The sequence below is a fragment of the Benincasa hispida genome, chromosome 7, assembly GCF_009727055.1.
Source record: "Benincasa hispida cultivar B227 chromosome 7, ASM972705v1, whole genome shotgun sequence".
NCBI lineage: Eukaryota > Viridiplantae > Streptophyta > Magnoliopsida > Cucurbitales > Cucurbitaceae > Benincasa > Benincasa hispida.
The window spans coordinates 9,136,548-9,155,752 of NC_052355.1; the positions used below are offsets into that span (position 1 = coordinate 9,136,548).

The window sequence follows — 19,205 nt, forward strand, 5'->3', positions numbered from 1 at the left end:
GGAAAATACACCTCAAAGTAGGAGATGGAAGGGAAGTTGGTGGTTGCAAAGTAAGTTGAAGACACTCCAAAAGTTCACTAAGTAGGAGGTGTCATGTGTTGAAGCCTTAAGAGAGGATAAGGATCTGTTGCTAAAGGCCTATAAATACCACCTCAAGGCTTCACTTCAGCTCACAACAAAAATTCCCTCTAAAAAATTTAATAAAGAATGTTTGAGGGCAAATTCAAAGGAAGCTTTGCACTGATCATGAAGAGCATGCATTAGAACCATGCATTGATCAAAAGACAGAAGGTGCAGGTGCTGTCCGGCCATTGGGGGCAGGCTGTAACACTAAGTTCAAACGAGGAGTTATCTCAAACTATTCGTGCAAATCAGGTTATTATAGAGCCAAAATCTCAAAAATTGAGTGTAGTTTATGTGTAAGGGCGGCCGTAAGGAAAATCTAAGAAAAAGGCTGTCAAAATTGCACAAAATCGAGAGATGTTCACATAAGTTATGACAGCCAAGAAAGATAGAGTAATCTTGAGATTATGAGCTCTTGCGGTTGAGTTTGAAGCTTAAATTTTAAGGTAGACAAGTTAAGAAATTTCTAAACAAATTTGTAGAAGGAAGTATCTCAAAAATAATGTCTGGAATGATGAGAATCTGAGCTTCAAAATGAATCTGAAATAAAATTCAAAAGGAAGCCAGGGAAAACCAGAGAACTTGGAAAGAGAGAAAATTCCAACAAAGCAAGGTGAGTGGTATTCTTTTAAGGTCTTAAGCATATCTTTTAGAGTATATGTTTATGTTGTGAATGAGTAGGCAGAATGAGAATGAGAATATGTGGCTGGGATGGTCAGGGGGTCAATAGACCTGGTTCCTGATCCCGGAGCAGAATCTCACGGGATGGTAAGGTGGCCATGAGGCCTAGTTCTTGAGNCCCGGAGCAGAATCTCACGGGATGGTAAGGTGGCCATGAGGCCTAGTTCTTGAGCCTGTGAAAGGAACCTAGTGTGAGATGGTCAGAGAGCCAACGGGCCTAGCTTTTATGCCCATAAGAAGGAAATATATGTGCACATTTGGAACATAGGAGATTAAGCAATTATGATGAGTAATAGTTTTAACTATCTACCGTATGTGTAGGTAGGGTTGAGGACAGACTCATTCAAGACTGAGGTTTGAGTGTTGACCTTGTATTGTGATATGCTTTTATTGCTATAAGTTGTAACAGACTTGTTGAGTTGTTACCACTCACTGGGCTTCTTGAAGTTCATTCATTTCTTTCATGTTTTTCTTCCCAGGTAGCGAAGGATGAAGAGTTCCAGGGTGCTGCTAAGGTCAATGTCTGCCCCATCATAGCCACACTTTCAGATTTAAGTTGCTGTTGTAAACATTTATAGTTAAGTTTGGAAGTTGTATAAGCATTATATTGCTTGTAATAAATTAAGTTTAGCCAAACTGTTGTTTTTTTCTTTTACTTGCCTTTGAGTTTGTAAGAGAGAAAAGGTTCAGATGGGCAGTAGGTATCACAAAAAGGTGGTATCTGTCGTCCTCACATCTCCTTCCGGATATTGGAGACAAGGCTCGGGAGGGGCTACGGATACGACTCACTTCGTATTTAATACAAACGCAATGATCCAACGTGTTCATGTAGGTGACATGCGAGTAAAGATATCTTATGCCACACTTTGCATAAGACTGAACCATGAAATAGTAACCACTAAATGTAACACCGTTAACTAGTTAGGTTTCTATTTCAATAGGATGACCCAAGTGACTTAGTCTTAATCCTTAGTATATTATGAACTCCTATTCACAAGAGATTCTCTTTTGATTTGTGTGAATGAGGGTGGCCAGTTCGCTGCTTACCATTTTGGGGACGAGAACGAGTGAGAATTGGGAACATAATAATACAAGATGAAGTTTACTCATTCTTGCCTTAAGGGTAAGTAGATGAGGTGTTCCCTTAAGTGGTGTCTTCGGGACTTGAACAAAAAGGCCTACCCTCTCATTGGCGCGATAGGGGTTATTGTGTATTGGTTAGACCATAACCAAATTGTTTATAATTGTTTATCAGAGGTGCATTGATACTTAGAAGAAGTTAGAGATAATACAAGGGTAAAACGGTAATTCGACCTAGTTAGAGTTAGGAACATCCATGACCCAAAAATATATATAGTTAGAAGAGTGAAATTGCCACAAGTTTCCTCGTTAGCTGATATGATACTTAAGAGAGATAATATAAATTATTCAAATTAATTAATTTCAGGTTCTGTACATATACATGCGATGTTTATGATAATTAAGTATATACATTAAATTTGATTTAATTAAATAAGTGTAGAAAAAAGGAAAATATTAGGACAATGCACATGTGGAATGATCACCATACATACATGCACCTACCTCTTCACCTCTTTTAAAACTTAGACACCATTTAGGGCTCAAACCCAAAAGAAATGGTGGGGGTGAATAAGGAGGCATCTCTTTGTAAAATTAACCAATGTGGGATTCTCTACTATCCTTTTTTTTTCATTTAAAAAAATATAAATTTTCACCAACATTTATATCTCACAATTTTTCTCTATTCACACAACCCCCACCCCATTTAGCACTTTAGCTAGAAACTTGGTCTCGTAAGCCATATCTCGTGCTTCTCTGTGGATTGACGAATCTTGCCTTGTATTACTCAGTAAGTCAGTAGGTAATTTAGATTAGATATTATAAATTTTAAAAATCTTATTTATGTGATAAGTAAATGAATTAATGAATTCACTAAAGCTCCGTTTAGTAATTATTTTGTTTATTTTATTTTATTTTTTAAATTAAGCCTATGGACACTATATCTCCTAGATTTCTTCCTCGGTTATCTACATCACTAATGATTTAAAAAAACCAAGTCAAATTTTGAGAACTAAAAAAAGTAGCTTTCAAAAAGGTTTTTGCTTTTGAAATTTGGCTAAAAATTCAATCATTATACTTAAGAAATATGTAATCATCGTAAGAAATGTGGATGATATAGACTTAATTTTCAAAAATAAAAAAATAAAAAATAAATGGTTACCATAGAGGACCTGGATTGTCTAAGTAACATTTTATTTATTTACCATACTCACTCTCTCAATCTTTGTGTTAATAATCTGCCTTTTTATTTTCCTAAACATTACACGTTGTTCTCCTCCGTTTTAATTAATATATTTGTGGGGTACTGGTCAAAATAATACATGGAATAACACTTATAATTTCCACATATGGAAATTTTATTTAAATATATGAGTTTGAAGTTACATAAATAGCAGCACTTACACCCAAACAACTAATATTACACCATATGAGACCTCACATGCTTTAAAGTTCCAATTTAGAGAAGCTCTACTACTTAGAAAGGATGGAATTGAAGTTATGGAACCAACTGGATGCATGCCCATAATTTCAGGTATGGCAGGAGTATTAGGAGTATTGGGGACGAGAGGCGGAAGTGGTAGGTGGAGTAGGAGTTATCGAACCAACTGGGGGTCTACTAATAACTGAAGGAAAGGAAGGAATACTAGGAATATTAGGGATGAGACGCGAACTGGCAGATGGAAGAGAAGTTATCGAACCAACTAGTGGCATGCGAATACCTGGAAGAATGGGAGGAATATTAGAAGTGGTAGGTGGAATAGAAGTTATCAAACGAACTGGAGGAGTGGAAGGAATATCAGGAATATTGGGGATGAGACGCGAAGTGGTAGGTGGAATAGAACTTATTGAACCAATTGGAGGCATGCCAATAACTGGAGGAATGGAAGGAATGTTAGGAATATTAGAGATGTGACGCGAAGTGGTAGGTGAAATAGAGGTTGTTGAACTAACCGGAGGAACTGAAGGAATATCAGGAATATTGGGGATGAGAGGAATAGTAATAGGTGTCATAGAAGTTTTCGAACTAACTGGAGGAATGGAAGGAATATCAGGAATATTAGGGATGAGATGTGAAGTGGTAGGTGAAATAGAAGTTGTCAAACCAACAGGAGGTATGCTAATAACTGGAGGAATGGAAGGAATATCAGGAATATTAAGGATGTGACCTAAAGTGTTAGGTGGAATAGAAGTTTTGACACCAATTGCATGAGGGATCCTAGGTACTTTTTGGAGATAACGCCCTGCTTCACTCACTTCAATGCTCCATGAACATAAACTCACAAATACTAAAACATGGATTAGGAATGTCATATTGGAAGCCATGATATGCAGATATATTTGGCTTGAACTTGCAATGCCATTCTCAACATTTGTTGGGGGTTTTTATATCCATTATTAAACTTCAATGGGTACCAAGTTAGGTTAAGGATCCTATTTTCTACCATCATTAATTACTAATTTGGGCAATGGTTATCTAAGATTGTAAATATAGCAAAAGAATTTAACTCGAATTTTACTCTCATTTGTGTATAATTGTATATCTAATATACTTATATTTTGTATATCGATCAACTGATATTTTATTTATGGTATATCAGTCAACTTATGTACTTTGCACGAAGTATATTATTTAGATAGTCGATATACCATAATTTAATTTGTGTCATGGTGGAAGTAATTTTAATATTTTCGGGAGTCGTTCCATTGGAATGACTGGATTTCAATAGTCTAATTTAGGTTTTCTTGTTAGTTTACTTATGTTCCTTTCTTTGTTTTTTTTCAAAGAAAATTATTTCGATCGTATGTCTCGATTACATTAATGGTGTCGATTAATATAACAAAAAATGTGTATCAATTAATATTTTCTATTTTCCAATTTTTTATATGATTTTGATGGTAGATAAGATACATTTAATTTGATATATCAATTGTAGAACATACAAACTTCACCAATGTTGTTCATATACCAAATATGAAGTAGTATAATATTGGTAATTCAATTTTATAGAATTATTACTAATTCAAAATTTATTTCAAGTATATCATTAGTGTATCAATAACATATCATCATTCATTTAAAATATAATACAAAGTATTACATCGATGTATCAGTAGTCTATCAATAATCATAAAAAATTCACTTAAAATTTAAAAATAGTATATTAGTAGTATATTTCATATTTATGTCGATTCTTTAGTAATTCATTTTATTCTTATTAATTAGAAAACTCGCATTATGCTACAATTCATTGATGTATTTGTATACTTAATGTTTTTAATCTTTTTATCGAAGATTAACTATTCTTTTGATTTAAGTTTTAGCTCAAGATGGTGTAATTTAGATTAGAATTGTAAATGCATGACTGTCAGTTGAATCTCACTCTAGACCGTGGATTTTATAATAGAGGTTGTTGATTACTTTTAAAGGGAATTATGGATTATTGTAATGATAGCGAGATAGATTGAGAATACTTTCACGAGTAAAGTTAACAGGAAGTTTGTAATACCTTGATTATCTTTAAAAATCATACAAACATATTAGATTTTAAATTTAAACAAGAGAATTAACTGATCTCCAGAATGGAAGTTAATAGCAATTTTATTTTCTAGGCTTCTGTTGTTGCATGATAAAAGTAGTCTTTTAGTTGGTTAAGTTTATTTTTTTTCATTTCACGATCACTTTCTAATACTGCATCTCCAATTTTTGTGTCCACTTCGTTAGGAGTAGGAACAGTACAAATTGAATAAAACATTTTTTATAGTTTAATTCTCTATATAAATGAAGTAGAAGTAGTCGTGGTACTTAACTAAACTTAATGGTTCTATCTTTTGGATGATACTCGAACTCAATCACTATATTACAAACTTGACAACATACACATTTCATTTTGCACAGTGTGAATATCAAGCAAGAATCACTTGTTCAAATTCTAAATTCATTAATAATAAAAAAAGTTGTGAACACTTATTGACTAATAATTCTGGTATAATTAATGGTTAATTTCGCATATCAATTGCATAACAAATTGATCTGTTAAATATAAAATATATCACTTTATTAATGTAACGAATATAAAGTATATCAGGTAACGGATACATCAAACATAAAGTATATCAATTATACTACAGATTTACATGTCGATTCATCAAAGAGGTTATTAAAATTAGAATAATAAAAACGAAAATCATATCTAATACTTTTCTGTGATATTTGTAAATCTAAAAAAATATGATAAATTTACATTTTGAAAATATTTTTTTTTCTATTCATTAAGTTGCCCACAAAAATTATTTGTAGTGGTGAATTGCAATGGGGAGTACTTTTAAGCAAATAATTAAGTGGATAGCAATATTTTTAAAGAAATGTAAATAAATAATACTACAAAATTTAGTATACATTTCACTCTAATTTAGAGATAAAGCATGCTGTTTGAAAAATCGTAGTCTAATGTTGTAGAGATTGAATCAACCGAATAAATATATACAACCTTTTTGGGACCACGTTTACTAAAAACCATGGTTTAAAAGCATGACATGAAATAAGAATTTTAAGACTTATGGTGTAAAGGTATGATATGGACTACAGATCTTTACACCAGGATCATTAAAAGTCATGGTCCAAGATCCTAGTACATACCCCATTTATATAAAACCATGGAATAAATATTAGATCTACACCACATCCATGAAATTGCTACACCACATCATGAAATTGTTCTTTAAACGTCTAACTATTGACTTTTTTGATAAGGACCATAGTCTAAAAATGAACATAACATAATGGCTAACTTTACCTATGGTTAACAATTTATTTTAGACCACAGTTTGTTAGTACCATGGTTGAATGTGTATCTTTTTTACACGACGAATAAAAAATGTTGTTGTTATAGACTACGAGCTTTCTAGAATCGTGGCAAAAAATTTTAAGTTACATCGTGGTCATAGATTATAGATTATACCGTAGTCTACAAATGAATTTTATCCACAACCAACTAAACTATGGTCTCTACAAATGAATTTTACCCCACAATCAACTAAACTATGGTCTAAAAGCTAACTATAGACTATCGTGTTAACGACTTTGTGTACAAATTATGAATAATTGCACGGCTAATGTTAATTGTGATATTTAGATCAAATTATTACTTCAAAATAACCTTGCTTTGTTAACACCATGGCTGAAAGTGTATATTTTAATAAACACCATCAATGTTATAGGCTACAAAGTTTTGATACTGTCGTTACAAATTTGAACTTTATTGACGAATAGATTTTTCGTTTTATTGACGCTCGTGACAACTGCTAATAAAATGTTAATTTACAGTTGAAAATTAACTATTAATTTATAGATACATATATTGAAATATATAAAACGTCAATAAATGTTTATATTGAAGATGATGCACAAAAAGGTCAAAGCACCTTGGTTGACACAAAATTACGTAGCTTTCCCTCAAAGCCATGGATTCCTGGTTTCATAATAAGTTGAAAGGAAAAAAACATCAACGTAACTATTCATTGATGAGCCAAAACCGTCATCAAAATCTAGCTATGTATAATGCTTTGTTGACAACTTTTTCCTATAGACAAATGAGTTGAACATGACAACATTTCTTTTATGGTGGTTTTGTACCTACAAGAAGTGGGATGGAGGGTTGATCTATATGGGAAATAATAGCACATGTAGGGCAAGTGGCATTGGGTCTATTTCCTTGTAGTTGCAAGATGGTTCAATGAAGTTGATCAGGAATGTGAGGCATGTTCCTATATTAGAGAGAAATCTCCTATCATTGGAGATGTTTGACTTCATTGGTTGTGAATATAGAGGAGTTAGAGGCACCTTTGAGATAATTAAAGACTCAAAAGTGGTGTTTGTGGCTACTAAGGTTAATGGCTTTTATGTCATTAAATATGTGCAAATGGCACATTTAGTCTTGATGGCTACAAATGAAAAAACCCATAGAAGATGAGCTATGACACAAGAGGCTATCTCATATTCCTAAAGTTGTTGGGGACAACTTGAAGTTTTGTGAACATTACATCCTTGGCAAGGCAGCAAGGCAAGGCTTCCCTAAAGGACAGCATACTACCAAGGAGATACATGAATATGTACGTTCTGACCTATGGGGTCCAACACACTCTCATTCACTTAGTAGAGTAAGGTATTCCCTTTCTTTTATTGATGATTATTCAAGAAAGAGTTGGGTTTATTTTCTAAAACCAAAGATGAAGTGTTTGGGGATTCAAAGAATGGAAAATCTTAATTGAAAAACAAACCTCTAAACACATTAAACATTTGACAACTGACAATGGTTTAGAGTTTTGTAGAGATGAGTTTAACTTGTTTTGCATAGAGAATGGCATTGTAAGGCACAGAACAGTGAGATATACACCTCAACAAAATGGAGTTGTTAAAAGACTCAATAGAACAGTACTCGAAAGGGTGAGATGTCAGTTCTCCAATGCTCTTTTGCTTGAGAAATATTGGGTAGAGGCAGTGTCCTACACAATCTACACTCTAAATAGATGTCCACATCAGTCCATTGAGCTTAAAACACCAGAAGAAAGATGGACAGACAAGCCTTCCAAGCTAGAACACTTAAAGGTATTTGGGAGTGTAGGGTATGTGGACCAGAGCCAAGGTAAGCTAAAACCTAGGGTTGTCAAATGCATGTTTCTAGGTTTTACAATTGAAGTGAAAGGATATAGACTATGGCATCCTATTGAGAAGAGAAGTGTTAATAGTAGAGATGCTGTGTTCATAGAAAATGAGATGTTTAAGATGTTCGAGAAACAACCTACTCCTATGTCTAAGACCAATAGCACAAGGTTGGAGGTGGAGTCTTAAAATGATCAAGGAGCTTCTTCTTCTTCTCAGAAGCTAGAAGTCGAAGGTGATGACACTACTGATACAAGAGAATTTGTGTCAAGTGAACAAGTAGAGACACATGGAGATCTACAAAATTATTTCTTAGTAAGCGATAGAACAATGAGAACCATTGTGCCCCCTGCAAGGTACTTAGAATCTGACTTTGCTAGCATTGCATTGAGTGCTGCCATTTCAATAAGCAACAATGAACCCACCAGTTTTGATGAAGCTACAAACAGCCCTAGTGCTAGACAATAGATTGAGGCCATAAATGATGAAATGAGGTCTCTTAACCTTAATGATACATGGAAATTACTGCCTTTCCCTAAAGGGTACAAACCTATTTCATGTAAGTGGATATACAAGTTCAAAGAAGAAATTCCAGGGGTCCAAAAGTCTAGATTCAAGGAAAGACTTATTGCAAAGGGGTTCACGCAAAAGGAAAGGATTGATTATACAGAGGTCTTTTCTCCTGTTGTGAAACACACATCCATTAGGCTACTCCTCACCCTAGTTATTCAAAAGGACTTTGAGTTAGACCAATTGGATGTGAAGACAACATTCTTACATGGATTGTTAAATGAACCTATCTATATGAAGGAACCTTAAGGGTATGTGAAGAAATGAGAAAAATACTTTGTGTGTCTACTAAACAAATCAATCTATAAGCTCAGGCAGTCACCAAGGTGTTCGTATGACAGATTTGATGAGGTGATCTCTACAATAGGATTCAAGAGAAGCTCCTATGATTGGTGTGTGTATACGAACTCTAAAAGCTTCAAAGAACGAGTGTATCTACTTCTATATGTAGATGATATGTTGTTGGCTGTAAGATCCAAAGAAGAGTTGGGGCAAGTTAAGGCTCTTCTAAAGAAAGAGTTTGACATGAAAGACCTAGAGGAATCAAGAAGGATTCTTGGCATTGGAATTGACAGAGAAAGAAAACAAGACAGATTGTATGTGAGTCAACACAAATATTGTGGAAAATATTCTAGAGGTTCAAAAGGGATGGTGCTAAGCCTATTGGCACTCCTCTTGCACCTCGTTTTAAACTCTCAGCTGCAAAGAGTCCTAAGAGCACAGATGAGGATCACATTACCATATGAAGGATGTTCCTTATTCCCAGGTAGTGGGATCTTTGATGTATCTAATGACTTCACCAAACCAGATTCGTCTTATGCTACAAGTTTAGTCAGTAGATACATGGCCAATCTTGGTAAACGACATTGGGAAGCGGTTAAATGGAAACTGAGGTATGTCTGTTCATCAAAGGAAGTACAAATTTTATATAGACAGAATGACCCCTCTAATGATGTATGGTTATGTTAATGCTGATTATGTAGAGGATCTAGATAGGAGGCGCTCACTATCTGGATATGTTTTCCTATGGGGAAAAAATCTAACAAGTTGGAAGGCAAGTCTGGAATCTGTTGTGGCCCTATCCACAACAAAAGCTGAGTTTATAGCTCTCTCTGAGGCTGTTAAAGAAGGTTTATGGATGAAGGGATTACTAAACGATTTCGGCATAACACAAACAAAAGTGAGAATATATTGTGACAATCAGAGCACGCTCTATTTGATTAAAAACCAACAGTTTCACAGTAGAGCCAAACACATTGATATCAAGTACCACTTTATCAGACAATGCAGCTAATATGCTGACCAAGACAGTTCCTTAAAGCAAGCTTGGTCATTTTTTGGACCTTCTTGGGTTCGAGTTACCTAAAAAAGGTTAGTTGAAGATCAGTTCAACAATAAAAATGGGAAAGGTTCTCTGGATGTTTACAAAGGTGGAGATTGTAACAGAAATAACCAAAGATAAAAATGAAGTTGAAATCAGTTTATCGTTGTCGCCTCTTTCTGTTATGTTTTTTGTAACCACTAGAGCTTCTTCGTTGAAAATGAAAGCCTGTGTAAAAGGTGAAAGAATGAAAAAGTAATGATAAAGAGAGATAGCAAGGCATACATTCTGTAAAGAAGTTTAAAGAAGAAGTAATAAAAGAGACCCTTCTTATTTGCACAGTGGACGTAGGCCTTTGGCTGAACCACTTAAATACTTGTGTTCTTTCTTTCTCTACGATCGTCTAACTTTTTCTAAAGTATCGTGTACATGATATTTTACTTGCTCTTGCATTGTTTACACGATCATCTAGCTTCGCTTTGCATCGTCTGTACGATCGACTAGTTCTTCAAGTATCGTCTATACGATCGTCTAGTTCCATTCAACTATCGTCTACACGATTGTCTAGTGCTTTTTAATATCATTTACATAATTGAACTATCGCCTAGTTCTTTAGAGCTTCGTCTACATGATTGAGCTGCATTTAGGTAAACGATTGAAAAGTTTTAAAGAGTAAAGGGTATAGTCTTCTTCGAGTCTTGAAGTGAAGTTGACTGTTTATACTGAGTAGTTTGGGCCTGTAAACAAGAGAATTATAGTTATCTGGGGCACATTCATTCGATGTCCTAAATAAGCCCTCGAGCAGTTGCGTCATCCATTCCATCCTCTTCTCATCAATCTTAAGAAGTGTATTTCGAGTGGCTTTCTGTGGCGCCCTCTACCCTCACTATCACAAGACCTAAGCCCTCGAGCCATTATTATTGTATTCATTTTCACCCTCGCTACTTAACTTCTTTTTCGCACTACGGTGTCATTCCCAATGCATCCTTGACAATGTAGTCTCTCTTTCCACAGTCATGTGTTGCTAGTCGTTCTTCTTTGTCTTCTTATCATCCATGGTAGCTCTCAAAAGAGACCCATCTTAGTGCCTCTAATATCGCATGTTTATAATTGTAGGAACTCTAGATTCACGTATTTCAAAGCATCGTAGGTTGTTTGTGGTTAATTTGGCAGTTATTAGGAGATTAATCGAGCACTCGGGCTCGAAGATATGAAGAAATGACCAAAATACAACCAAGAAGCATTGACATCACACAACACCGTGTGGTGCTTGCGCGCAGCGCTTAATACAAAAGTATGCATAAGGCAGGTGTAAAAACTGTGACTTGAATACCTATTATGCTAGTTTAGTTTACATAACTAACCTTATCTTGTAATATTCAGATGGTATGTGTTATAAATACCACTTATCAGAACACAAGAAAAAAAAAAACGATTATCGTACTTTCTATTTTTCTGTAAACGACAACCACTGTAAGCAATCTTCAAGTGAGAAAAAAAGTGAATCTTTCTATAGATATAGGCTTATTGGTCAAACCACGTAACTCTGAATGTTTCTTTTTCTTCTCTTTATCTTCTTCTTTCAATATTCCTCTGTCTTTCTGCAAATCAAGAAAACGTGATCCTGTTATCAGAGCTCTCCTCAGCCATTTCTTCACCTTCTCAGGGTTGATCTTGATTAATTAGGCCTACAAAAGATTGTATAACCCAACAAAATTTGGTATCAGAGCATTTGAGTATCATCAAGATCAACATTATTCAAGCATCGAGATACTCAAGAAAATCGTTCTCGACATTCTTTCAAGTCAGTGATGGTTGTTGCTAGATTTGAGATAGAAAAGTCTGATAGAAAGGGTGATTTTTATCTGTGGAAGGTCAAACTCAAGGCTATTGTTGGACAATAGAGAGCTCATCCTCCTTTTAGACCCATCGACTCTGCCACCTACGTTAACAGCTCAAGAAAGGGAAGATATGGAACTTACTGCCTATAGAATTTTAGTTCTTATTCTCAGTGATGGCATATTGACACAGGTGATCGATCAAGACACAACATACAAAATGTGGATCAAGCTAAAAGGTCTCTATGCTAAAACACAGCTTAAAAAAGATAGTTTAGAACTAAAGTTCCTGAGTTCAAGATATGACTTAAAAAGATAGTTTCTGAGTTCAAGAGCCATCGCGAAAAGATTGGCGATGAGAATAAAGCCTTTTTTGAAATCTCTACTCGAAGCCTATAAAGAGGTAAAGAATGCCCTGAAATATGACAGAGAGTTAGTTACCATTGATGCCATTATTTCAGCATTGAAAACTAGAAAGTTGGAGCTTCATACAGTAAAAAAGGAACAGCCTGGTGTAGAAGGGTTATTTGTCAAGTGCAAGAACAAGCATAATCATTCTAAAAGGACTAAAAATCAGTCTTCTGAAGAGCATAAACCGAAAACACAACTGAGATGTAATTAATTTAAGAAGAAAGGACACTTAAAGAGGGGTTGTTATAGCTTAAAACAGAAAAACTAGGAAAAAGAGAAGGATTAGAAAGGAAAATTGCCAGAAGCCTTAGCGTTTGAAGGATCCTATTTCTATTTCGATGTCTTAGCCTCTACTAGAAACAAAACAAACCAAATAAGTCCTCTTGGGAAGCAAGACTAGGTACTTGACTCTGGCTGTACCTATCATATGACACCTTGTAGACCATGTTTTAATACCTACAAGGATATGGATGGAGAATCTGTGTACATGGGGAACAATGAAGCCTACAAAATCAAAGGGGTTGGTTTAGTATCCTTGAAACTAAAGGATGGATCAATCAAGCTTCTCATAAATGTGAGACATGTACCTTTACTCAAGAGAAATTTGATATCTCTGCGTATGCTTGACTCCATTAGGTTTGAGTGCAGGCGAAAATATGGAATCCTAGAGGTGATTAAGGATTCTAAGGTAGTGTTGGTTGGTGAAAAGGTCAATGATCTCTATATAGTAAGAGGAGTAGAGATAATGACTAGTGCCTACATTACCAGCAAGCTTGACAGAGGCAAACTTGTGGCACAAAAGACTATCCCATATTAGTGAAAAAAGGATGAAAGCACTGTCTAAACAAGGTATAATGCTCAAAGCAATCAGTGAACATCTTTCCTTCTGTGAATACTGTATTTTAGGGAAAGCAACCAGACAAAGCTTCACAAAATCTTAGCATACCACCAAAGAAACGTTGGATTATGTTCATTCTGACCTACATAGACCATCTTTCACATAAAGCCTTAGTGGCTTAAGGTATTTTCTAACCTTTATAGATGACTTATTTAGGAAGAGTTGGATATACTTTCTTAAAACTAAGGACTATATTTTTGGGAAGTTTAGAGAAGGAAAAACTATGATAAAAGCACAAACATCTAAATGGTTAAAATACTTTAGAACCGACAATGTGCTTGAGTTTTGCAACGAAGACATTGACGAATACTATAGTGACAATGGTATGACTAGGCATAGAACTGTGAGGTATACACCTCAACAGAATGAGATTGCTGAGAGGTTAACAAACGTCGACCGAGCTCCCGATAGTAGATTTAGGCATCAGGGGAGCTTCTTTTTCTTATAGTGTGTTAAGTGCATGTTTGTAGGCTTTATAGAGGGTGTCAAATGATTTAAAACATGGCATCCAGTAGTGAGGAAGTTCATAATTAGTAGAGACGTCATCTTTAGAGAAGAGGAGATGTTTATGCAAAAGAAGAAGAGACTTGAGGATGAAGCTGAGTCATCTACCACAGGAATTGAGGTGAAGTTAACTACTGAGCAACCAAAAGAACCTAACTTACCTAGTGACACAAGAGAAGTTGAGAAAGATGCAGGGGAACAAGAGAAGACTATGAGCAGCCAGACTTGAGTTAGTATGTCTTAGCCAGGGAGAGACAAAGGAGAACCATTACCCCTCTAGCAAGATATACTAAAATGAACTACATGAATTTAGTTCTAAATGCTATTGTCGCTCCTACTGACCAAGAACCAACAACCTTTGAAGAAGCAACAAGTTGTTCTAATGCAAGGGATTGGATAGAAGCCATGAATGAGGAAATGCATTCATTAAATGTGAATGATACTTGGTCTTTACTTCCTTTGCCTAAGGGATATAAACCAGTTGCTTCCAAATGGATTGTCATACTTAAAGAAGGTGCATTCTGTGATAAAGAAACCTAGGAATAAGGCAAGGTTGGTTACAAAAGGGTTTACACAAAAGGAAGGAATATACTACTCAGTGATTTTGTCTCCAGTTGTCAAAGAAACTTCTATAAGACTTCTCTTATCTTTAATTACTCAAAATAACTTAGAATTGTATCAATTAGATGTGAAAACTGCCTTCGTTCATGACATCTAGAAGAGACAATCTACATGATGCAATTGAAGGGATTTAAAGTTAAAGGAAAAGAGAATCTCTATTGCCTACTCAACAAGTCAACCTATGGGTTAAAACAATCACCTTGGTACCGGTATAGAAGGCTCAATGACTATATATCTAGCATTGGATTCAAAAAAGTTCCTTTGACATGTGTTTATGTAAATACAGGTTCCTACAAGGACAAGGTTTACTTAGTCCTATATGTTGATGATATGACTGGCAGGTAGGTCCAAGGAAGACTTAACTCATGTTAAAAACCTCTTAAAAAGGGATTTGACATGAAAGACGTGGGAGAAGCAAGAAAAGTTCTAGGGATTGAAATCTTAAGGAACAGGGAGGAGTCTGTCTTAAGCATCAACCAGTTTAACTATTATGAGAAGACCCTCAAAAGGTTGAATCTGAGTGATGCTAAACCTATAAGCTTGTCTATTGCTCAGCACTTCAAGTTAATCCTCTGCTAACTCTCCTAAAGATTCTGACCAAGAACATCAAAAACAGATGTTTATTATACTCTATAGTCAGGTAGTCGGAAGTCTAATGTATTTAATGATTTTTACTAGACCTGATTTCTCTTACTCAACTAACTCTGTTAGTATGTATATGTCTAACCCAAGTTAGAGACACTAGGAGGCCACTAAGTGGATCCTAAGATACTTAGTTTGGTCTAAAAACTCAAGACTAGTCTACCCAAAATCAGCTGAACAAAACTTAGAACTATATGGATATGTGGATGCTAACTATGCTGGTGATTTGGACAAAAGAAGATCCTTAACAGGCTATCTATTCCTTTATGGTCCTAATCTAATCAGCCAAAAAGCCACATTACAACCTAGAGTGGCTTTATTTACAATAGAAGTTGAGTATATGGCATTAACTGAAGCAATTAAAGAGGCATTGTGGCTTAAGGGATTGCTGGAAGATTTTGGATTAAGTAAAATAGTAGTAACACTCTACTGTGACAATCAAAGTTCTATACATTTATCCCGAAATCCACAATACCACACTATAATAGAACACATTGATATAAAGTATCATTTCATTAGAGACAAAGTAAAGACAGGGGAAATAGAAATCTTAAAAGTTCACACATAAGAGAATGCAGCAGCCATGTTGACAAAGCCAGTGTCAAAACTTAAATTGGTCAAATGTCTAGAACAAGTTGGTTTCAAACTTCTAGACACAGGGTAAACAGAATGATCAGGATTAGGAAGATAAGAAGATTGCAGGCATTAGAGTTAATGTAGAGAATTTGTAAAAACTTTGACTCAAATACCTATTCAGCTAGTTTAGTTTACATAACTAATCTTATCTTGTAACAGTTGGATGGTATGTATTATAAATACCACTGATCTGAACACACAAAAAAAGGATTATGGTACTTTCTATTTTTTTGTAAACGACAATAGTTATAAGCAATCTTCAAGTGAGAAAGAAAGTGAATCTTCCCTTGACGTAGGCTTATTGGTCGAACCACGTAACTTTGCGTGTTTTTTCTTCTTCTCTTTATCTTCTTCTTTCAATCTTCACCTGTCTTTCTACAAATCAATGGAAACACGATCTTGTCATCAAATCATAATGTTTTCAGAGTATCGAGTTGGAACGAGTCACAAATTTCTTCTATCGAGTAGCATCGAGTCAAGAGTTTTCATCTTCGAGTTGTTTCATGTAAAGATTAATACCCATCGAGTAGAATCGAGTAACGATAAACACTAACCTGAGGGGAATATTCGGACAACCGTCTTCACCGCTCAGGATGATTCTCTCAAGTACATCTTCAATGCCCATATGCAAGAGAAGGCATCTGTTCGAGAACACGTTCTCAACATGGTTATCCACTTCAATGTGGCGGAGATGAACAAATCAAACATTGAGGAGGCCAGCCAGGTTAGCATTATACTGAAATCTTTACCTGAAAGTTTCCTGCACTTCCGTAGCAATGTTGTTTGGAACATGATTAACTACAACCTGACTACCCTGCTCAATGAGCTACAGACCTTCCAATCCTTGTTGAAAAGAATGGAGAAGAAGGGTGAAGGAAATGTTGATTCATCTTCTGAAAAGTTCAACAAAGGTTCGACCTCTGGAACTAAGTTTGTACCTTCTTCCTCCAGCACCAAAAAGTTGAAGAAGAAGAATGGCAGAAAAGGGAAGGCTGTCAACCCAGTAATTGCTGTACTAAGGGGTAGACAACCCGTCAAGACTGACAAAGGAAAATATTTCCATTCCAACCAAGATGCGCACTGAAAGAGGAATTGCCCTAAATATTTAACAGAAAAGAAGAAGGCCAAACAAGGTAAATATGATTTGCTCATATTGGAAACTTGTTTAGTGAAGAATGATGATTATTACTAAATTATTGACTTTGGGGCCACTAACCATGTTCGTTCTTCATTTCAGGGAATTAGTTCCTGACGGCAACTAGATGCTAGTGAGATGATGATGCGAGTTGGAATCGGACACGTTGTTTCAGCTATGGCAGTTGGAGGTCTCTAGTTGACTTTACAGAACAAATTTCTTATATTAAAAGATGTATTTGATGTTCTTGATTTAAAAAAGAACTTTGTTTTTGTAAAGTACTTGTTAGAACAATCATATAATATCAATTTTTCTTTTAATAAAGTATTTATTACAAAGAATGGTGTTGATATTTATTTTACCAAACTAGAAAATAATTTGTATGTGCTAAGACCATTAGCAACAAATGCCCTTCATAACACAGAGATGTTTAAAACTACTTGTGAAACCCAAATTTTCATTTTCCTACTTAAGCAGGTAATTAAGGGAATTAACTAAGTGAAAGTTAAATTCTGTGTTGAAGAGAAGGAAATTTCTAAGTGTTGAATAGATTTTCCTTGAGTAGCTTTGAGTTAAGGCTTAATTGATGAAATTTGGCTAAAGTGTAAAGTCAAAAGGAACTATGCGTTTAGTGTTAACACAAGAGATGAGGCTAAGTGTAGTATGAAGCTGAAGGCAACGTTACGAGAGATTGTGAGGTTGAACGTATGATTGGCCGAGACATTGGCAAGAGGCATTGCCCAAATTGCTCATGCAAGAGAGTAAAGAGCGAGATGTTAAGCACAAGGCGTTAGTGTAGCAAATGTGCGGCACTACATGATGAGGTAAGCGATCGTGTAGCAAATGAGCAGTGCTACACGATGAGGTAGGCGATCGTATAGAAAATGCGCGGAGCTCAGCGATGCGAGACGATCGTGAAGATGCACATGGCATTAAACGATAAGAAGTGACGCGCTAGACGATCGGGCTATACAATAGGCAAATACACTACACGATCAGTGTAAGCACTAGACGATAAGCATAGAAGCTGGATGATAGTGGTACACGATAACACTAGACGATAGCGTTAAGCGTTGAGTGGGTGCTAGACGATGAGTGTACACACTACATGATGCACGGGTACTAGGCAATAGACTACACGATGGCACTACACTCTACGCAAATGCGCTACTAGACAGGCGGAATATTAAGCGTTGGGCATTGTGCTATAGACGCAGACGCTGGGCGATTACGCTGTGCGATGAGCGGATGCGTTAGATGATAAGGCATCGGTGCTAAACGATAGAGCTAAATGATGGGCGCGGCAGCTAAGCAATAAGCTATACGTGAGATCGTTTACTAAACGATTAAGCTACACGATGGGGCATGGGAGCTAAGCAATAGATGCAAGAACTGCACGATGGAGCGGTGTTGAGGCTTGCATTACGCAAGGCTAATGAGCTCATCTAGATAAATGGCTATATCGAGAGATGGTTAGACTTGAGTTAGCAGGAGCTAGACGAATTAAGTTTCATGCAAAGAAAGTATTATACATAAGGAGGACAACTCAACTAGGTGTGTGGCATGAGAGTAGGTGAATTTCAAAGGAGTAGGTGGTGGCAAAACATTGTGCAAACACCCCAAAGTAGGAGGTGTCTTGCATTGAGACTTGGTAAAGATGATAAGGATCGTTTCCTTTAGCCTATAAATACCACCACAGATTGTCTCTTCAACTCATAAGCTAAATCTTCTTCAACTCATAAGTTCCAAGAGAAGAAGATGTTATTGGACAGTGAAGTTTAGAAGTAGCTTCAACTTGGGATGAAGATTTCTCCCAGAATACTTGTGCGTTTAGAGTGATTCTAAAACCACCTGAAATGAGAGTCTAGTTTTCAGGGTAGAGCTGTTAGAGAAGAAGCTCCAAGGAATTGGGATGAAGATTAAGGAAAAGACAGAAGGGTCGAGCTATCAGGTAAGCTTGGTCCAGTCTTGATGTTTTGAGGATTCCGACCAAACCACGAGAAGTTTTAAGCTAAGATTTTGAGGTTAACTTCCTGAGAAATTTTAGAGCATGTTTTTAGAAGGAAGTATCTCGAGATAAGGCT

At 35.8% G+C, this 19,205-nt stretch overlaps 1 protein-coding gene across 1 annotated transcript; it reads right to left on the reverse strand.

The window, feature by feature from the left end:
• Positions 1-3,432: 3,432 nt before the first annotated feature.
• LOC120080965 (leucine-rich repeat extensin-like protein 5) lies at positions 3,433-4,209 on the reverse strand. Its single transcript, XM_039035646.1, has one exon. The coding sequence runs from the start codon at positions 4,207-4,209 to the stop codon at positions 3,433-3,435; it is 777 nt and encodes a 258-aa protein (XP_038891574.1).
• Between the last annotated feature and the right edge of the window lie 14,996 nt (positions 4,210-19,205).

What these genes read in the sequence shown, in the direction of transcription:
- LOC120080965 (XM_039035646.1), bottom strand. Translation starts at nt 4,209, where the DNA reads ATGGCTTCCAATATGACATTCCTAATCCATGTTTTAGTATTTGTGAGT.